Source organism: Stylophora pistillata, chromosome 1 (assembly GCF_964205215.1).
Source record: "Stylophora pistillata chromosome 1, jaStyPist1.2, whole genome shotgun sequence".
Classification (NCBI taxonomy): Eukaryota; Metazoa; Cnidaria; class Anthozoa; order Scleractinia; family Pocilloporidae; genus Stylophora; species Stylophora pistillata.
The window spans coordinates 1,287,501-1,309,200 of NC_142519.1; the positions used below are offsets into that span (position 1 = coordinate 1,287,501).

Genomic DNA, 21,700 nt, shown 5'->3' on the forward strand with positions numbered 1-21,700 from the left:
TATAGTATTTTTTTTCTGATTTCAGCTGTGTGATAATTTTCCTTCTTGTTTTTAAAGTAAACTTCATCAATAACTACCATCAAAAAAACAATAATCTCTACATTGTCTCGGAGCTCCCTACCCCCATGTGGCATGATGTGGCAGTCATTCCCCCCCTGACTTGCGGCCTTTTGAAGGACAGACTGGTGGAAGTGGATTTATGGATGAGTGGGGGAGGTACGAAAAGTATTCTCCACAAAGATGCGTACAATGCTATCAACTGTTTGTACAATGGTACCAAGGAATGGAAATTAATAGAGTACAAGTATGAAGATAGAATATACAAAGCATGGGAGCCTCCACAAAATGTTGGTGGATTTTCACGAATAAATACTCAGCAAGTTGATCTGTTGAAGTATCCAAAGGTTTCTGGAGTCCCATGGTCCATGATCACCATTAATGCAGGGGACTGTCTCTTCTTGCCTAAAAGTAAGGTGGCTCTTAAAGTTTGTTCAGTTCTTTGTTTTTTGTTTGCTGAAGTGTTACTCTTGTTGCGGATTGTGATATTATGAAATGATACATCTTTTTGCAATGGATTTAAAATTGTAGCTAATCACACAATTTGATACTACTTATAATTGCTGAAATTTCTTGATTGAGAAGTAAATTAAAGTAATGCACTAAATTACTTTCTATGTTACCCAGCTTTTGAAACATGTTGCACCTGTTTAAATGGTGGTTAAGAATTTGATCCTCAGACTGATGTTCTTGCTGTCTGTCTGACTTTTGACTTAATATGTAACCTCAAAACTTTTGTACTTTCAGAGATTGTTAAAGAAAACTTATTGAGAGCTTTTATGGCTTCATAACTCAAACATGTTCTACCAGTTAATAATATTAACATATCAAACTAAATGATTTCTTCACTGAAAGTTTTGTGGTATGGCTACATGTTACTATCTGTTGAATGTTATCAGAAGCCAATATGATATTTTATTTTTTTAGGTTACTATCACCAGGTGAATTCATATGGTAGCAATAATGTGGCTGTAGCCTTGCTGTTTTCCCGGCTGGATGGTGTTGATGACATTGATTTCACAGGCTGTGATGATAACTTAAGTTTTAAACCTCTGAGTGAGATGGAGCTGGACTGGGAATACTCTGGACATGGTAATCTGAGTATGGGCAACACAGACTTGGAGTCAGTCAGGTATTGAATTGAACTTTGTTCACTCAGGCAGTATTGATATCAGTTTGGTAATAATGGTTGAATTAAATGCTGTGGTGAAATTAGAAACTAAAAATGAGTGCCTATGAGGAATTGAACCTCAGACGTTTGGTTTCTGTGCAGGGACTTGAGGAATGTTTTAAGTTGGTGTCATTTAAAGTTGTGTGATGCTTTTCTACAAATTTATATATAATTTTGTTCCATATGCTAGAGCATTTCTACCTTTAAGTATTTCTTCAATTTGTACTTTAAAAACCCTTGCTTCCAGCTACTGTAAAATGCACCACAAACTGTACTGGTATAATGATAAATGGGGTAAGACTGACCCATCATTTCTCTTTAACAAGTGCAGTGACCTAGTAATCTAATGGTAATTGAAGTTTTGGAATCAGACAATGTCAGGAAACATTAAAGGAAAGTTAAGAAAAAGTCATTTGATAACTTTTCTGTATGAGGAATCACCTTTTACTCAAAACTATAAGAAATAACAGTTGAAGAGAAATATGTGTGCACATGATGTATACAATTACCACTACGCAAACCATGCTCCGCAGGGTTGGGGTAGTGGTGAGAGCCACTCCCCAGTATGCATATACTCGATACTGTTCTCTAATATGTTTGCTAAGTCATTGATCATTTCAGTTACTCTCATGATATTAATATTTGATTGAGGGGTGATAGTGCAAGGACAAGTTAGAAGCTTCTCACTGTTGGGGGTGAAAGGGTAAATATGTGAACATTTGCTCTCAGAAACATGCTTCCCTTTTGACTGACATGCTACCATGAAGAGAAGCTCTGTGCAAATTGCAGTAGTATGTGTTTGAACCACTGCTGCCTATTAGAAAACAATTGTTTTTCCTCAGTAATTAAGTTGCACATAAATTATTAAATAAGTCACTACAGTTAGGGTAGTGTTCTGAGAAGCCTTTTCAAGACTGAAGCCTATATTTTAAGAGTGAGAGTGTAGCATATCAAGTGGGATGTCATAAGTAATTGATGACTCTGTTTGATATGAAGCATTAATGATAATTAGACAGTCAAGTGCTTATAGTGGAACATGACTTAAACTTCACACTGTCATTTACAACAGGGAAGGTATGCTGGACTTTTTTGGAAAGGAAGACAAGCTGGATAAAGATGGAATTTTAAGAAAAATCGATAATGTGTCAGAGGAAGATGAGGTAAGGATAATTCTCTTTGCTTTTTATGAATTGTTTGCATACTGGAGTCTTAAATACCTGATCAAATTGATATTCTTACTGATGTTTATGAGCACTGGTCTTCATTTTTATGGATGTAAGGTTATAATTTTAGAATGGTTTGTTGTGAAGTACAAAATTTCCTTTGATGTGACAAGTAGGCCTTTTGAGCTATGTGTGAGTGATGTATAAGACAGAAAAGATGTTAAATTTCATATTAAATCATATTTTTACAATTAAAAAAGTGACCCTTACAAGTGAACTTTAATTATAAATCTGAAATTTCAGAAAAAGTAACTTTAAGTTTAAAATTTGTAAACATTTCAAGTTGTATGATCAATGGATGCATTCTAGATTAATGTGTCTGAGGTGAGACTAGCTCATCATCGCTGACAATTGGCAAGACAAATGAGTATAAAGAAAGTTTACTTTTCCTTTTAGGAACAAAAGCGTTATAGCTATGTTGAAGGAGTCAGGCAACAGGCTTTAATGGTCAGTATAACATTTTTTTTGTTGAAACTCAAACCTCTGGCTTCTCAAAACCTTATTCCTGGTCCCAAGAAGGTTTGATTTAATGCTTCTTGCCTGCAGCTTCCTTGAGGCATTAGGGCATTCAGGGAAGAACCCTTCTTTATTCTCAGGGCTTCTGGTATTTTGATTTTTTTTTTGTAATTTCTTTCATTTTTTTGGCATTTTACAAAACATTACTCTACTTATAATACACTACAGGACTCAGTTACAGTACGTAGCTTACAATAGTTTACTGAGAACACACCACAAACAAAGTATAGTTTACAATAAACTTGATTACAGCAGATGACTTACTATCGATTACTTCCACTATCTATAGATACTCTACATTTACATTACGTAACGACATATTACACTCCTTTCAATATGTTACATAAATTACTTACAGTACCTTAATAATAGTATATAGCAAAATTGTGTGCTTTACAATGAAATTGACTTCGTATGCTACTCTACATTGTTTGGACACCCATTCCACAAAACGATATGTGGCAAAAGCTTATTCCATTTCTGAAAATGTTTTGCTAATTTATTCCGCTTTGTTGCTATCTTCATTTCTACCTGGTATATCTCCCTGATCTTGGTCTTATAAACTCCTATAGAAGGATTTTTAGAATTCAATTTACACTTGTATATATAAAATTTAGCTGTCAGTATTAGGTGATTTAGAATAGTAAAGCCCTCTTCCACATTGAAAGCTCCAAAAATTATATCCATTATTGTATAGGTTTGAAAACTAACTTGACATTCACCAATTCTGGTATTTTGATGATCAGAAGTTAAATATTATCTGGGACAACAGAAATCCCTTCATTTTCTCCCATTACCTTTCCAGGGATGGGTGGGGTCAATTTTTTTTTCTGGTTATGTACCGTTGGTAATTCAGAACCCCTACCCCATTATAGTCTATTCTGTGGCCAAATATACACCCCATCCTAGTCACTTTTGGGCAATGTAACAACTTTTTAACTGTAAATCTTCCCATTTTGTAAATCCCTATTTACCAGAATTTTCTAACCCTTAAAATCCTGAGATTTTGACCCCTTTCTAACAACTCTACTGAAAATGCAACCCCATTTTAGTCAATCCGGTCATGCAAATGTGATCCCATCCTGAGCAGCACATACCCCTAGGAAGTACCCCCCCTGACTGTGCCATCTGCTTTTAGCCCCCTACAACCCACCATCTGCACCCCTGCACCCCCCTTATTAATAACCCAACATGCGAGACTGCCTTGACCCTTTCTTTGTTTGCCTCTACCTTTATCCCGAAATCCACTCTTTCTGTTCTGCCTTCTGCTTGGTTCACATTGTCTGGATAGCCTCGGTTTTAGAGTGTACACTGTCAGTGTGGCATATTGATCGTTCTGTCTTCTGCTTGGTTCACATTGTCTGGATGGCCTCGGTTTTAGAGTGTACACTGTCAGTGTGGCATATTGATCGTTCTGCCTTCTGCTTGGTGCACATTGTCTGGATGGCCTCGGTTTTAGAGTGTACACTGTCAGTGTGGCATATTGATCGTTCTGCCTTCTACTTGGTGCACATTGTCTGGATGGCTTCGGTTTTAGAGTGTACACTGTCAGTGTGGCATATTGATCGTGTGGTGTGATCGTAGGGATATGAGTTGTCTTGAGAAGGACTCTTGTCGGTAGTAATGTCATCAGAGTCGTTCTCGAGCGTAGAGTTGTTGTCAGTGGTGAGTTGTAGTTCAGGGTCATGTAAACTGATTGGTCAATTTTGCTGTGATGAGATTGGCTCTAAGACTCAAGCAGCCTACGTTGGTCAGTATGATGGCATCTTAGCATCGAATAATTTCCAGTGCGATCCTTTAGTACTGTTATAATTTTCGATTGTACTCCAGTTTTAGCCTGCAGTCTTTATTTCTTCATTGCCTAATATGTCATAGTCAGTACGAAAAATATATATATTTTTGGCTCGCAGATGTTTGATTGGCTTGGTGGTAACGAGAAAGGATTTATAACCAAACAGGACGTTTTGGAGCTCACTCGGGAACAAATGAGGCAAACTGTTCTTGCGTTTGAAGGAACGGACGTGAGTAACACAGAGGAGGCGGAATATGGAGTCATTGATGTAGCAAATATCAGGTAAATACTCATTTTTCAGGTACAAGTAGGGAGGATTTTTTTAGCCATTTATAGCAAGTCATGCGTAAACTTCTCACATCTTTAGGTTTCCTTGAGAGACCGGTCATTAGTTATTGACTGGGGGGAGGGGGGTCTGAGGGAATTTGGTTTTGTCACGGTAAAATTTACCAGATCCCCCGCCCCCCTCCAGTTAATTCTGCTTCCCTTGAAAACCATGTGATCCCCCAAAAATCTTCCCCCCCCCCCCATCCTAGGCGTTAAATAATGACTAATTCCTATGTATCTGTTATCAAACCCCAGGGATGTGATCAGGGAATTGTTGGTTCTTGATGGACTCGTGTTAAAGGACAAGTTTATCAGAGCTTATGTGGAGGTGAGTCAAAAGAGGCTTCTGCGCATGTGTGGCATTTCGTTTGACAAGTGCTTGCGTTTCGTACAGTCTGCTATTTTTCCTGTATTTTTGGGGGTTCTTTTCTTTCTTCGCATTGTTATCACGTTTTACTTTCTTTGGGCGCCCTGGGAGATTTTGAGTTGGTTAGCCGTTTTGGTTTAGATAAATGTTTGCTTTAGCTTTCATCAGTGGCAGCTATGCATTCAGTGAAGAAACAGCACTATGTTTTAGTTACCTTCATTTACTTCTATAGCTTCGTGCATTTTGATTGTCTTATTTTTTTTCTTAATAAGGCTACACAGGGAACAGAAGTTTTTGCAGAGATTGTAAGTAGAACAGTTAGAAGTTCAGTCGTCGCCGATTTTGTTTTTCTTGTAGAAATAAATGAAGCTTCCAAGTTTATAATGTAAGCGTCTTCCTGAAGCAAATAATTTAGATATATCAACTTTGTTGATATATCCAAATTATTTCGTTACTCCCACCGACGCAGTCCCAAACAGTTTCTTTCGAAACTATCAGCCTTTATTCCTGAAACAAACCTTTCTTTGAGTTTTTTTTAATATTAAAAAAATAATAACTCCATGTTAGCGTATTGAGTGGTTTGTATCTGGCACTAATCAGATCACCGCATATGGTCTGTATCTGGCGTTAATCAGATCGGCGCATTAGGGTATGTATCTCGCGCCAATCAGATCACAGCATTGGGCATGCTTGTACCAGTCAGAGTATTGTCCTTCATGCCATTCAGGTCGTGAAATCAGGGTACCGCAATATGTTGCGATAGAATTAACCCGACATTGACGCACACCAAGAGTGACATCTTAACAAAGAATTGTGAGCTAATCTAGCCAGTGTAATTGCTCATTTCCTTCGTGATGACTTTGTTGCTATGATCTGTCGGGGTTAGAAAGGTCTTCAGGGATTATTTTTACCAGTTAGAAGTTCAAACGTGTTTTGTGGGACGCTCCTTCACTTACAACGCACACGCCGCCCGCTAAAGGCCTAACACGAAATTATTACGAGAGCGTTTGTCTCGAAAGGGCTACTTTTACTGGGCTTTAATAAAATGCGCCAAGCATTTGCAGAATGCATATTTGATGGATTGTATTGTTTTTGCCTTGTGATTGCTCCTTTGGCAAAACCTTGTAATTGTGTACATTGTTTTGTTTCTATTGTTGTATGCTGACGTCCGATCTCAACCTTACGATACTGTTAAGCGCGACTGCATATATCCACATAGAAGTCTGCGCTATATAAATGTAAAAATGTAAATGTAATGTAATGTTTGTCCCATCAGTATTATGTAAGCGCTTTAAATTAAACTCTGTATTTTGTATTTATTTTAGCTGAAAATGACAGTAGTTACTGTGGGAACATGTATTTTAAAAATGTCATTTATTTTCTCAAATTCGTTACATATCTGCTCCTAACTAGACTATTTTTCTGGTCTGGTCAATTTAGCACCCGGTCTGTTTCTCAAAGGATCTATCTGGAGTAAAAATAAATGACAATGTATGCATGTATGTATGTATGTATGCATGTTAGACGTTCGAGAGCTTTGAATGTCATCGCTAGACTAATCAATATGTCTTGAAATAATTTTAATTTCCTAATTTTGATTTTAGATTTTTAATAAACTACGCAACGAGACAAACGTCTCAGACCAGGTTACTAAACAGGAAGTACAAAGTAATCTGCGCCGTGCTATCCAGCGGTTTTTTGATTGGGGAAAAGAACCGGAAATTCCCCCGGGAATGGAAAGCCCGGAGCCAAATGACGCTTACATGGAGGATGATAATGATGATAGTGATAATGATGATGAGAGCGAGGAGACGCAAGACAAAGTAGACATTGATGATATACATCAAGAGTTGTAGAATTCTTCTGATAAGCAATCTCGACATTCTTGAAAAGCCCGTTAATAGAAAAACTATTATAAACCATATTTATTGTTGTTGAAATCCCGGATTTCTCAACTCGCTGTGTATGAGATGAAATTTTTAAGCCAATTAATTAGAATGCAAGCTTAACATTAAGGTATTAGTGCTGTTGTAATACATAACTTAAATAAAATTTGCATTTAAAATTAAGAACAAAAATGTCTTGAGTCGTCGTAAAAAGCTGATTTTTGGTAATTCCTTTGTTAAGTCCTTAACCCTGGTTTACACTTCATTGTTTTCTTAAATAAAATATTGCTAGCTATGTCCAGTGTTTGGGAAGGCAAGTGGACAAATCGCAATTTGTTCCATCGCAAACCATCCATTACGAAAATAAGAAAACTGTAAACAAATCAGCGAGAGCTTTACCAAATTAAATTATTTCCTTGTACAGAACTTTTCATAGCAATAGTATTTCGAACTTTCAAAGTTCTGTTGCGGGTTGTTCGAAAGGTTTTTTGCCATATAAAGTGAAAAGTAATAACCTGGAAAACGGAAAAATTTACATCAATGCCTCAGCTCAAAGATTAAGGTCCATGAACCCACTTAATTATGAGGAATCCAAATTAGAAGTTTCTGGACACGTGAACCGATTGCGACCTTGCAGTATTATTAGTTTCTGAAATGAAATCGTAACAGTACAATTCAGCTAGCCATCTATAAATTAAACAGATAAACTAATGCAGCTTTTCTCACTTCTTTGCGCATGTGCTTGTACGTATCAATCCTTTTCGGCGATTTTTTCTGCTCCTGCAAACAACATGCGCGCGCATATATTTAATTTAGCAAGGACTAGGTAATTAAGATCATTACTTCTTGTTGCGTAATACTCATTGTCTTCCTTAATAATATTGGGGTGGATTCAAGCAAGAGGATTATTCAGCTTTCGAAGTCGCCGTAGGTATGAGTGATAGCGCCGAATTAAGTAAACCTGCCATCGAACATGACAACACCACCGAAAGTGAAGGTGATTGTAGTGATACAGATTTTGATCCTGAAGAAATTGAAAAGGAGATCATGGGAGTCAAAAGTTTGTTAAGAAGGCAATGCGCTCGGCACAAGGTAAGTGAATGCTGTAGTATAAAACCTTTTCAAGAGCCGCTTATTTTCCACGTTTGGCATTGTTACAATAGCGGTCCACAAAGCCCTACTTTATAAAGTTTGATATTGCGAACTTAAGTGAATTTTAGACAGAGAAGGTGCTTATCTTGTTCATAATCTGTCGTTAAGCATGCTTGTCCAATCGCTCCTTAAGAGAGGGAAAAAAGGAATTTTTCACTAGACTGGAGCCTAGGAGCTGAGACCCATGGCTATCCCAACAACGATCAGTTGTTCTACCACAGTACTGCAGGAAGTTGACAACTAAATTCAAAATCTTTCGAGGAATTATTTCTTTTAATCTCCTAAATATTAATCCCTCCTTTCACAGAACGTGGCAACCTTGAAGAGCGAACACAGGCATTGGCTAAAAGGTGAAATTTCACTGCCAGGTGTTTCAAAAAACCTCGAGGGTGCAGACCTGCAGGAAACAATTCAGATGGTCAATAAAGCTGAGGAAGGTGAAAGAGCTCGCCGAATGTCAGTACCTTTTTCAGCTGATGTGGAAGAAACCGAACTCGATATTTCTGTCCAGAGTGGACAGTTATCAAATGTTCATACGGAACTTCTACATCTCTTTGCCATTCACGATGTAAGCTGACTTGTGGTTTTGTTTTGTTTTTTCCTACCTTTTCCTGTTCTCTATTCATACCAGAATCCAAACTGCTTTCCTTTATACCATTTATCTTGCATAGGTGGACCTATTTCTAAAGAGAAATAGACAGTGTCTTCAGCGACATAAAGCAGAGATTCTTTTTCTTTCCTAATTGCCCCCACCTCTTCCTGTATTGAAAATTACCGTACTTATAAGGATCTTTAAAATGTATAAACAACAACACCAGGAGCTACGTACCTTGCTTTTTGTGAGAATTTCCAAGGTTCTTTAACGGCCCCTGCTAACCAGTTAAGAGAAGATGAAGGAGACAGGGCCCACGCTTTATCGTCTAATTATTTATAGTTGTCAAAGCAAAGGCAGCCCTGAGTTTTGGTGCGCCTGTGGCTTGAATCCTTGACCTCCCGCATGACAGTCCGGCACTATACAACATGAGCCAATTAGGTGCAATTGAAGTATGCTTCACGCCCTGAGGACATCCTTGTATAATGTTTACTGTTGCACATCTTTCAATCTTTCAGGCAAAGTTTCAAATGGATTGCGAACGTGAGAGACGCAATGTAGAAACTTCCAAGAACAAAATGCACGAAGAACTTCTGAGCAAGATGGCGAGAAGGAAAGCTACAGAAGAATTCGAGAGAGAGAGGGCAAGAAAGATAAAAGAAGTGAGGGAGTTAACAGAGACAGTCAGCGAAGTTGGGCTTGCAATGGCAGAAACAAACGATAGGTTGAGTTACGTACACGCTGATCTGAAAAATGCCTTTAAAATGATGAGGGTAAGGAGCTATAATGAAGTAATTCGTCGCAGTAATGAGTTTGAGAGAATAAATTGCCTATAGCGAGACAATTCATAATTTATGTTTCGTCTGACTAAATTTAAGCGATATAGATTAATTTCATATGCCACGTTCTGAATAAATTGCTTTCAATCCGAAGACAAATGTGTAATTGTTTTGACGAGGTTGAAAAGAGTATTGTGAAGTGTCCATGACGTGTTGGCCTATCACTTAGCCTCGGTTTTCGCGAACAAAATGGATCTGTGAGACTCTAAAAATCCCACTATTTTGCGATAACCGAGATTAATGACTGTTAATCTCTCGATTACTTAGTTTTTGCTTGCTCGAAAGCTAACCCTAACCGAGGATCGCTCTCTCAAGACAAAGTTCCGCCATTTTCCCGTAGAAGGGCGTAAACCGAAATATACACCTACAGCATGAGCGAACCATCTTTCCTAGAAAGTTATCTCATGCTCTCGTGCGGGGCTATTGGCCTATGAAAAGGAAGGATAATTGCATCGAATGATTATCTCAGCTACTCGATTAGTGAATGTAAAGCAGGCGGCAAAAAGACTGATCAAAATCCTCTGCTTTGCTCTCAGGATGCTAGGGCCACCAAGGAAGAAAATGAACGGGAGAAAACAGAGGACTTGAAAGAGATGATGCTGCAAGAAATTAGACGACGGCCAATAAAAAATGAGAAAGAGATAATGGAAAAAGAAAGAATGAGACGAATGGAACTATATCAGCAACAAATGATCGATCGTCGAGGTTCAGCCACTGACGCGCTGTTGGAAGTTCAAGAACAGTTATTGAAAATATTCTCCAAACTGAAGGTCAGCTTAAAAGTCGATAAAGCCTTCATATTTCGGTCTTGGAGTTCCTTATAGGCTCGGGGAAAAAGTGTTCTAACATAAGCTTTGTTTTATAATCCATGTCTTGAGGGGGTGAGGAATTTTTAGAAATCTTTAGCTGTGTAACGATGAAAAATTGACCAGCACGTGACCGACACAGCTGAAAAACATCGGTGCAATTAAAGAAATATCACGGACTCATGCTTGAAACCACAAAATTACCTGAATAAATGGACGAAGTTATGAAAAAATGAAAAGCGACGTTGTTTTCTCCTTGGTTTAGGAAGCAAGCAGAGAGAGTTTAAACTCAAAACTTTTGCTGCAGAATGTCCCACGACGGGGACAAGAAATATCTTTAGCACACCAAAGTTTTATCTTTGCACTCTTACTGAAATGTAGCTTTAAATTGCTTTATTTTGATCGCGAAAAACCATTTTGTATAGGTTAGGCCATCTTAACATCGATATGCGTGTTAGGCGGTCCTCCGCGATTGCCTGTTTAAAGGCTGAAAGTTTCTAAAGAAACTGTGGTGCTGCGTCGATGAGGGTAACAAGGTTTGGTTATATCAACTAAGTTGAAATTGTAAATTGACCACCGTAACGAGTAAAAAAGCTGACGTTTCGAGCGTTAGCTCTTCGTCAGAGCGAATGGATTTTATTCCGAATGGATTCCAATGCATTCCATTTGCTCTGACGAAGGGCTAACGCTCGAAACGTCGGCTTTTTTACTCGTTACGGTGGCCAGTTTACAATTTCAACTTAGTTGATATAGCCAAATTACCTTGATAGCCTGTTTCAGTTTTCTAAATAGCTTCAATTGAAGAAGGTTATAAGGGCCTTTAACATCTTTAGAACTACTGCCAGATGGATTAATATACCCTGTTGCTATGAATTCATTGGCGTTTTAGTGACATGCGCATTCATTATTCGGCTATGTCTTCGCGACATTATATACAAATATGCTCAGTTACAACATTAGTTGAGGGGTGAGGGGACAGAAAAGTTAACTCGTAGAGATCTGGCCGACGCCAGTAATGTGGTGTTTAAAAAATCGATTTCGTCTCAATACCCAGAATTTGTTCTAGATTTCATTTCCTGCCAGAGGTTTGTTTTCAAACGCTTAGGCTGGGACTGGAAATTCCTAGTCAGATTTGATGTCGTGATAGAGGGAGGTCTACTCAATTTTTCTACCGTTACCAGTGGAATGCCATGATAATCTGCCTATTCCAAATCTCAAACCCTTTCCATCATCAGAGGGAGAAGAAGCTCAGAAAGACTGAAATCAAACAGAACCAAGAAGACCACAAGAACCGTATGCAAGAGGAGCTTTTACGAAAGTCTCATCAAAAGGAGGTGTCAATTCAGGAGGCCCATGAAAAAACCCGAAGGATTACAGAAACTTTGAGTCAGATCTCAGACGGTGATGAAGCGAAAGCTAAGGCTATAGATATGTTGATTGATGTTCAGAAACAACTACTGGATGTCTTTTCTATAACGCAGGTCAGACTGCTTTCGAATTGATGTCTGTAGGGTTTGTTTGTCAGGTGACCAACTCGGTTTTTCTGTCAAAAACCGTAGCATTGTCTGTTTCTGTAATTGACACTATCATATTGGAATGACCCACATCTTACAATAAAAAAGGTACCACTCTCAGACTGAGGAGAATTTGTGTACTTGAGGGCTGCGTAACTTCAAATGCTGCGAAGTTCAAATGTGTACCTTTATAATCTTTAAACTTTCTGGTGTACGTAAAATTGATCGCCATAGCTGCTCATTCATTGTAACTGATGAGAAATACTGAAAGTTCTGCTGTTAAAGTGCCTTAATATTTTCTATGTTTTACCTTGTTTATTTTGTAGGCTCAAGACGTAAAAGACCGAATGAATCATCTTAAGACGTTGAACTGTCGTAAGAACATGCTGAGAGAGATCCGAGGCGGGAGAATTGACCGAGAGAATAGCAGCGGCTTCCTGTAAGTTACGCCTCAGTACAAGTGCGCGTGTTAGGGCATCACTGCTTTATCCTGATAAGGGACCAGCCATTATTTATCTCCTGGATGAAGCTAGGGGTGGGGGGGGGGGCATATTGTTTACAGGGTAACCGGGGGGGAATAATCAGTCGATAATTTAGTGTAGAAGGGGATTATCAATTAATTCGATCAACTGCAAATGAAAAGGGGGGAAGGAGTGTCATAAGAATGTTACCGAGCCTTGTTGGTGTTTTAGGCAAATTTTATGGGGAAACAACCTAGAATTCACCGGCCTCCCCAGACAAAAATAATGAACGGTTCCTAAGTGTTGTGTGGATGGCACGCAGTTAAAAAATATCGAAAAGTCACCATTTTCACCAGCTTAATCTTTATCTCAAAAACTCAATATTAAATACGGAGCTTGTAGGTTGTGTAGCTAATCTGTAAAAACTTAAACCTAAGCTCAGGTGATCTAGAGATCACAAAGGCAGAATTAAACCCCTTGAATTTCTTGATCACTTCTTTGTCACAATGTATGCTAAAGATTGAATGCGGCCACTGTAGGAGTTTGAAGGAATATGATCAAACTTCATTGATCGCAAACAGTCAGGAGCAAGTGCTATAGTAAAAAAAAAAAATACGGGGCTTATTATCTGAAGCTGTCAAATCTGTTTGCTAGGGCGGTTTGGAAGGAAATATTCGGACACGTCTATCGCAGATCGCAGATTCATGCAGTGAATGTGCGCCGAGCCAACTAACGGGCCGGTCATTATTTATCACCTAAGAGGGGGTGGGGGAGGGGCGGAGGTGGAGGATTTTTGTTTGTGTCATGATAAAAATCATATGATCCCCCCATGAGGCGCTGTATTTTTTGGTTTCCTCCCTCTTTGGCAGTCGATTGGTTCTCAATTTTTTCAGTCCCTCTTTTCACACTGTCGACGACAACTGATCCCCCCGTTTCCCCTGAAAACTGTTTGATCCTCTTCAAAATACTCCAGCCCTACCCCCTCCCTGTAAATAATGATTGGTTACTGAAGGAAATAAAAGTTTAATTTTTTGAAATTTATCCATTTATTCACGCATTAAATTACAAAATTCATGGCTCCAGTTAAAAAAATATAACGATGCAAGTTCAGTGCAGGAAAAAGATAGCCTGTGGAGGTAGGAAAATAAGCCATTTACCCCATACGAAGTGAACTACCGTAAGATCTAAGAATACATCAAAAGACTAAATTTATTGTTGAGATTAATCCATTTCTTCCCTTTTTATGCCATTTTTTATTTTTTTTCCGATCCGATCCAAGTACACTGTTTACGTAAGAATTCGTTCAAAGTTGATCCGAAGCCAAAGTTTATCAAATAGGGTTTGGTTAGACACAAGTGCTGCGGTGTTAAAACATTTGATAATGTTCTATACATCATAATTCAGCGAATTATAAAATTTGTATGCACACTAATAATAAGCCTTCATTATTTTTTTAACTTCAAAAGCGGTTTTGATTTGGTTCTCTTGAGGTTAAAACATCACCTACGTCAGGAGATTATCACAGTTTATAATCTCTTGCCAATGTGTTTCTTTTTATAACAGACCCAAACCACACGCTGGTGCAGCTACACGTAAGTCAGGAAGGAGACTCTCGTTAATTGGTGAACGTTTGCAACAGGAAGTCAGTCATGGTCCATCTCCAGGAAATTGTGAAGAATAACATTGCGTCTAAATAAAAGAAACTTTTTGTCTTAAACACAGCCAGCGAAATTACTAAGGAATTTCCTTCACTGACGTATTTTATCTAGTTTTGTACATATACAGTTAATAATGAATGAAAAATAAACAATATCGAGCAAACAACTCTCCCTATCTACTGAGTGCAAAACTGAGTTTGTTCAAATAACTTGCTGGCCAGCAAGATATCCTTGCTTAAAATTGCTGCACCCCAATCAAGAAATTCAGAAAGGAATAATTAATGCAATCAAAAGGGCATGAGGTAATTGACGCTCTCAGTTTGGTGAATGCCTCGTTCAAACTGTCCGATCAAAGGGAATCGCATATCAGATGACTCTAAAATGCTTGTGGTTTGGTTGATGGTTTATCTGCCACTCCATTACATAAGTTATCCAAAATATAACTAACATTACTCCAGTGCTGAAATATTAGTGGTTGCGAGAGGATTGAAGTAGCGCGCGAGAGAGAGAAGCCAGGCGAATAAGGATGGTAGTCCTTTAAAAAATATAAGATGATCTCCGTGTTGTTTCTCTAAGAAAGTTACTTTATCTTCTTTTTGATGTTATCAACTGCCTCCCAAGAGCAATCTTTGACAGTCATACTTTGCAATTCTGCCAGTGCGCTTTTCAGCTTTTCAGTTTTTTCACTCGTTTGCAGAGCTTCGGATTCGGCTATTTCTAACTGAAAAAATTTAATTACATTCTGAAGGTCAATAAGAAGGCCAATGTTCTCGTTTTCATGAGCGGATGGTTCCGCTATAACACGCATGCGCGAGAGCTGGTTGTTGGGTGTCTTGTTTACCTCACACGGGATAGTGGACATGTGTGTTTCGATCTTGTGCACTTCAGTCAAAGCCTCGTCATACTGACTGCCGTTAAACTCAGTACATTTCCATTCTCCTGTTTTGGACGAGTAATGGTGGATCACAACAAAGCCAGTTTGGCTCGAACTTTTTTTAATACTTTCCATCTTTTTTGAAATCGTGAAGAACAGTACTCTGGCTTCAATCTCCAACTTGTTCTCTGTTCTTGATTGCTCTCTAGGAAAATCAAACCGAGGAATCCATGAATTACCAATTTTGAATTAAGAGTGATATCATTCATAGCAGCAATATTTAACTGAGGTCAAAGTTTATCGCCTACCTCAAAGACAAAAGAGGTCGCAGCTTGCAGTTTTCAGGGTCCTCTCTTGAACTCTTCCTCCTTTCTCGCAACAGAGGAAGAGAGAGGACCTGGGAACGAGGTTGTTTTGGGGCGAGATGACGTTACAAGTTCGACCGGCAATGTTTGCTTAAGGGTTAGAGTGGATGACGCGGATTGAAGGCGGGAAAAGGCGAGAAGATTATTACCCCACCCCTCCCATTCCCTCGGCCCTTCCTTTTGACCGTCGCTCAACCTCTTGATACAAATTTCTCTCTCTCCCAGTCTTTCACTGCTGTAAAAATCAAAGATGGCAGCTATACTTTTCAAGAAAATACTGAGCACTCGCCCCGCAAAAATTACGCCTGCTTTGTAGCTATAAGCTGCTACGGCCCTCTTCACATTACGTCAGGACCCCATGTTCTCCTCTGTTACTTTGCCGTCCAATTTCCTTCAAATTAACTGAATTCACCATCGTGACGATTGCTTGGCCGGACTGTCTGAGTAGTCACGCAATGACGTGACTTTTCATACACATGGATAAGAAAGTGGTCTCTCTAAGTGAGTTAGCCGTGCCAATAATAGTCACATTGCACTCTAATAATCCTATATTACAATGCATTACTATAATCAAGGTTTCAAGTTTTACAGGGAAGCCTTTTGAGGTGTAAAATAATCGAAACTCTTCGCAGGACTGTAACGAAGATTGTCGGTCAGTTATAATTCGTTATTTGTAGTCTATAATAACGCAGCGAAGTCTACAAACAACCGTTCTGAAAGGACTAGAAACCGCGCTGGATACTAGAGACTCACTTGCCTACCTTTCCACTTCCGTTGTCACGATTAAAATTTCCTCCAAGCCGACTTCTAGTCCCTCCATCTTAAATTTCATACCCTTGGCATGATAAACTAGTCCTTCCTTTCCACAGACGAGGAAGCCTTTTCGTGCATAAACTGAAGAAGAAAGAGAAATAATTTCTCTCTCATTGGTTGTCTCTTCTCTTTGCTGATATCTTATCAAAGCAGCGGCGAGACCCTTCAGAACAGTCGCAGTGCCGCTAACGGCGACGTTCAACAGATAATTCTTGACTTCTTTGTTCCGATGGTAATCCGAAGAATACGAACACAATGGCGAGTAAGTAAATTGTTTAAAATCCTCCTGAGCTTCGAATTGCAATGGAACGCCGTCACACCACATTTCCAAGCTCGATTCACTAACAAGGTGGCCAGATGTTTGGAGCTTCTGATGGTGAGCTTCAGTCGCCTAATAGTATGATGAGCGTTTTGACGTTATCATTTGCATGCGAAATATTTGCAAACCGGAAATGACGTATTTTCCGATTTCCCTTTCCACCTGCCTTTCCTCGGAAATGCAAATTTTGTATCTGGCGTGACATTTCGGGAAAAAAAAGTTAGCTGAGATCACCGAGAAACTAAGGAACTTTTAAGGCAGTTCTTAGAAGTGAGATGGAGGAAGTTGTAAGGTTTAAGGATAATTACGGGAAGGAGTCAGGTGGTGCTATGTTTCAATATTTATGATGAGAGGCTTTGCAGCAAACAAATTAAAGGTTGGGAGAAAACTCCACGAGTAGGTGACAAATACAACTCTGTAACCGAAACTTCTCTATCAATGACACTTGTGTTTGTTGTTTACTTTATTGCCGTGAAAAATGTTTTCTTGATCGACAGACATGATTTCACCTTGTGACACTTTCTAGGAAAGAGTATTTTGCTTCTGACCTGAGCTCTACCACTGTTAGGTCAATATCGTGACGTAGAATCCTGCGCGTTCTATAAAGGCCGGAACTCTCGGATTTTGCAATTGGAAAGAGGCCGCCGCTTTAGCCAGCTCCCTTCACGCGACTTCAACGAAAGCAAACATCGCCTGGATTGCAGCCTATTACCCTTGTCCTGAATACTTTCAGGTTATCTTCGATCTTCCTCCACTGGTAAGTTGCAAAGCGGCTTAAATTTATTCACATATTACGTTCTATTTATATTATTTTTAATCGTTGGCTTAACTAAAGAAGTGAAATTGGCAGGGCGCTGTCCAATCTGCTTTCTTCCCTCGTTGCCTTTCTTGAGTGATAGTAGCCAATTTATGATATATTCTGGAGTCGGTGTTGCTCCAGTATCGATCTCGTAGATCATCAGAACTTGCGTGTACCTTTGCTCTAAAGCTCACAAATTAACTCTTAAAAGTGAAGATGAAGCCGGCTACGTGAAATATACTTGCATGTGCGTCGGTTGTCCCCTCAGCGCAGCTGATGCTATAGAGACTGGCTCTTTCATGCTATAGAGACTGGCTCTTTCACTGAGTGAGACCTTTGAATAACTCGCTCCTGGTTGTACTACGTTGCTTCGTTGGACAGTAGTAGGAACACGTGGCATGTTCGTCAACTCACAGGCTTCTGGCTCTATATAACCTGGAGATCTCTAACGTGAATGCGTAATGAATTACAAGCGGCCTGAATCTTTTGAGGATACGGTAGACCTTCTCGAGTGTACCTTGCCAAAACATTTTTAACGCCCTACTTGAAGCATAACTACCATAAAAATGGAAAGGTTATGAAATGCACTGATTCGGCAAAAATTATTTCATTTTAGCTTGATCTAGTTGTAAACCGAATGGGGCACGACAATAAGAAACATACCATGTTTCTTGAGCTAATTAATCGCATACGAAATGTGACCGTTTAACTAAAAATTTTGCACATTTTCAATCAGAGGGGTCGGTCTTCAAAGCCGTATGGTGGATTTTTTTTAAAATCTATAGGAATTTCAACGCTTTGCTTCATTTCCCTGGCTTGAAAACTGCATCCTCCATCTGATTTAAATTGACTACCTGGGTATCGATTTGAAGCTTTCCAAAATCTATGTGTTGTGCCATTTGTAATATAAATGTTCTGCAGTATCTGTACTTTCCGAAAAATAGGAAACCCCCGAAGTATACACTTGAACCAACCCTTGATCTTGTGACTGTTAAGTGATAGGATTATATTTCCGTCTCATAGGGTAATCATGTGATAAAAAAAATTCCCCGAAATTGAAAAATATCTCTTTGGCCTCGTCCCTCTTCCCTCGCTCTTGCAGCGTCACCTTAACAAAATTGCTTCAACGAAATCGTTTTCTCGTCAACATACCATGGCGGAAATGTAAGGCTCTCTAATATGTAGGATAATAGGCGCCCATTGTGGCGGCCACGAGGTTTTGGGCTCCTCTTTTATTAGCTATTTCATTCAACCGAACTCAAAGCTTCACTGAATTTTACAGCTACATATTCTTCAACGAAGATTACATCTCTCCTAGATTTCGGAGAGGAAACGGTTCGGTTGGTAGCAACGAATTTGGAACCTCATTGTCAAGTCGTAAATTTTACTCAAGAAGGGCTTACCGCCATGGCAGAATTCGACGGCCTAATACGAAATGGGATAAACATGTCGGTCAGTACAAAATGCAGACTGCAGACTGCAGATTGCAGACTGCAGACTGGGTATAAAATGCAGACTGGGTATAAAATGCAGACTGACAGCAAAATTCTCGTTTCGTGCAATACGCGATATATTTTCATCGTTAACTCACCCCCCAGTCATGTAATCATGTAATCGCCTTTCCGAGTTCGTTTCCTTGCAATTTCCTCTCCATATGCATAGACTGTGGTCAGTCTATGCGAACAGTCCGTTTATTTGTTGCGCTGAAACATGACAACACGTTCGATCGTAGAGCCGCCATCTTGAATAATCCGAGCAAACCCGAACGATAGCGATTTCCTATTTGTCATTACCGCTGGCCCATGCATGTATCAAATATGGCGGCTGTAGCATGCGCAGCGTGTAATTTATGCAACCAAATGACATATCTCTGGCACCAGCAGCCGTTTTAGTTTATGAACTCGAAGGGAAACATGTTGTTCTTTCGATGAAAAAGCATCAATTTATGGACATATCTTATGAAGCTACCTCAGGCTGCTACTTCACTGTACTGTTGCAAGAGGCCATCATATAGTGAGTATTTTAAACTGCAGATGATGGGCATAGATATTACTGTAAGAAAATTCAACTTTATTTTAATTTGCCATTATTCGCTTAAAAAACATTCCAGAACTACAACTTACCGATGCTAGATACTCCGCCATGATAACAAGGCCGCCACTTGCAAAGAGGGTCAAGCTACGGGTCACATGATTCTCAGTATCAGGTATCAACTTACAACGGGTTCAACCGCGGCAATTTTCCGTTCGCCGAGGCAAATAAGCACGTTATGTATTCTTCTGGTTTGAGATCAAGTGATACAGCCTTTCAATTCATTTGAAATTCATTCAGTTGACGTTTCATAAGCGCCAAGAAGGAAACTTTTAGCGGCTGCTAAACTCAGGAAGGCGATTGCGTGACACTGAGGTACGTTAAAAAAAACATTGCTCTCGCATAGTCTGCATTTTATACCTAATTTTGGTCTCAGTCTGCATTTTATACCCAGTCTGCAGTCTGCAGTCTGCATTTTATACCTAGTCTGCATTTTATACCCAGTCTGCAGTCTGCAATCTGCAGTCTGCAGTCTGCATTTTGTACTGACCGATAAACATGTTTAAGTACAGCTTGCGGCGACGGATTATTCCATGTCATCGATAGATATTACAGTACGTGGAGAGGAATCCTGGCCCTACTTTCTCTAAGGGGAGCTGTGCTTCACGAACTCAAACCCCGGTTAACAAAAACAAGACACTAGTTTATGGCAGAAATTAGCTACTAAATATAATATAATGATATCGACGTCTGTGTTGTTTCGGAAACTCATCTAAAAAATGATGTGCCCGACACGGTGGTTAGTATTCCAGATAATAAAATCTACAGAAGAGATAGAGATTGGTCTATACTCGACTTAAGGAATAAGGGAGGCATTGCTATTTATCACTAGGAATAATCTTTCAGTCATTGATCGCTCTAATTAACAAATGGTAAACACCACACCGTACACTATTGAGTTATGGATGCACGCGGGAGGTTGCTAAGCACGAAAGAAGCGTAAGAGTCGCTCGAGGCGATAGCCGAGAGCGACTCTAGCTTCTTGAGTGCTTAGCAAACCTCCCAAGTGCATCCATAACTCAATAATGTACGCTGTGGTGTTTACCATTTGTTTTATAACATAACATTGATACATTGTAGCTAAAGAGTTCCCTTTTATTTAACAAATCTTACGCGACCAGAAAAAAACAAGCGCGCGCGGAAAAATAGTCTTTGCATTTGTTCACGTCAGCAGCGTACACCCATGGGCAAATGGGGGACGCTAAATTGACCAATCAGAGCGCGCGCTTTACTTTGGTTATGTTATAAAATGAATTATCTAGCAAATTTCTTTGATACAATGTTTGACAAACACCCAAACATTTCTATTGTCGCCGGTGGCGATTTTAATCGCCTGGATTTCACTGAGACTGAAACGCATCACTGGTTGGAACGCTCTGGTGGATTTTCCAACACAAGAGGATTCATTCCTGGATAATTGTTTTACGAATAGGCCAGATCTCGTTGGAAAAACTTACTTGAACTTGAACTTTGAACTTTATTTTTATTTAGACACGGTAAATCTATCAGATAAAACAATAATATTATTACAATCTATTATTACAATTACAATCTACTTTAATCTAAGTAAACATGATCTAAAATTTAAAAGTGAAATAGAAAAAATAAAGAAATTCTGCTTTACATAGATGCCGTGTGCGTTTTGTCGATTCAGACGAAGAAATTGCGACAACCATTTCGAAAAAATTGAAGTGATTTTGCTTGCCGCAATTCAGGGTACAAGCTATTCCAGATAACCGCACCGTTATAGCTAAAGCTATTTTTCAGGAAATTGGTGCGGGGCAATGGAACAGCTAGTTTGTTTTCAGAGTTCCTTAGATTATAAGGAGGATCATATTTAGTGAAAAGAGAACCCAGATAGTCGGGCGCAAGACCATGTATAGATTTATAGACCATGGTGGCCACTTGTATTTGTCGCTGAGTATCTAACCGTCTCCAGTTAAGTTGCCCAAAAAGAGGATCAGCGCTTGTGACATAACTGGAGAAGGTCAGAATATGGGCAGCCCGGCTTTGCAACTTTTGGAGCTTATTGGAAAGACCCTTGTTACAATGCCCCCAGACTTCGCTGCAGTAATTAA

The 21,700-nt window shown here is 39.3% G+C and overlaps 3 protein-coding genes across 5 annotated transcripts in view; 2 read left to right on the top strand and 1 right to left on the bottom strand.

The window, feature by feature from the left end:
- LOC111335287 (uncharacterized) overlaps positions 1-7,531 on the top strand; it is an 8,809-nt gene extending 1,278 nt beyond the window's left edge. Inside the window, exons 2-9 of one of the 2 annotated variants that reach the window (XM_022941167.2) lie at positions 58-468; positions 985-1,189; positions 2,298-2,388; positions 2,848-2,898; positions 4,878-5,041; positions 5,342-5,414; positions 5,726-5,758; positions 7,058-7,531. In XM_022941167.2, coding sequence (XP_022796902.2) covers positions 58-468; positions 985-1,189; positions 2,298-2,388; positions 2,848-2,898; positions 4,878-5,041; positions 5,342-5,414; positions 5,726-5,758; positions 7,058-7,309 — 1,280 coding nt within the window. In that variant the 3' untranslated portion in view covers positions 7,310-7,531. Of the gene's footprint in view, positions 1-25; positions 469-984; positions 1,190-2,297; positions 2,389-2,847; positions 2,899-4,877; positions 5,042-5,341; positions 5,415-5,725; positions 5,759-7,057 lie in introns of both variants that reach the window. The other variant, XM_088730251.1, reaches the window with a different exon arrangement.
- A 96-nt stretch (positions 7,532-7,627) lies between these two features.
- Positions 7,628-14,407, top strand: LOC111335288 (uncharacterized). Its single transcript, XM_022941168.2, has 7 exons — positions 7,628-8,431; positions 8,799-9,059; positions 9,602-9,856; positions 10,459-10,692; positions 11,964-12,209; positions 12,569-12,681; positions 14,267-14,407. Exons 1-7 carry the CDS (start codon positions 8,273-8,275, stop codon positions 14,382-14,384), a joined length of 1,386 nt encoding a protein of 461 aa, XP_022796903.2. The 5' UTR covers positions 7,628-8,272; the 3' UTR covers positions 14,385-14,407.
- On the bottom strand, positions 13,707-16,829 carry LOC111335289 (uncharacterized). 2 transcript variants are annotated; one of them, XM_022941170.2, is made up of 3 exons: positions 16,362-16,829; positions 15,203-15,440; positions 13,707-14,392 (listed from the first exon to the last, which is right to left on the bottom strand). In XM_022941170.2, exons 1-3 carry the CDS (start codon positions 16,736-16,738, stop codon positions 14,351-14,353), a joined length of 657 nt encoding a protein of 218 aa, XP_022796905.2. In that variant the 5' UTR covers positions 16,739-16,829; the 3' UTR covers positions 13,707-14,350. The 2 variants fall into 2 exon arrangements, with proteins under 2 accessions (XP_022796905.2, XP_022796904.2); XM_022941169.2 differs by having other exon boundaries at positions 13,707-15,440; positions 16,362-16,827.
- Positions 16,830-21,700: the final 4,871 nt, after the last annotated feature.

Coding starts and splice junctions, on each gene's coding strand:
- LOC111335288 (XM_022941168.2), top strand. CDS start 8,273: ATGAGTGATAGCGCCGAATTAAGTAAACCTGCCATCGAACATGACAAC. Junction 8,432..8,798: donor GGCAATGCGCTCGGCACAAG/GTAAGTGAATGC, acceptor CTCCTTTCACAG/AACGTGGCAACCTTGAAGAG. Junction 12,682..14,266: donor GAGAATAGCAGCGGCTTCCT/GTAAGTTACGCC, acceptor TTTTTATAACAG/ACCCAAACCACACGCTGGTG.
- LOC111335289 (XM_022941169.2), bottom strand. CDS start 16,738: ATGTGGTGTGACGGCGTTCCATTGCAATTCGAAGCTCAGGAGGATTTT. Junction 15,441..16,361: donor GTGACAACGGAAGTGGAAAG/GTAGGCAAGTGA, acceptor TGATTTTCCTAG/AGAGCAATCAAGAACAGAGA.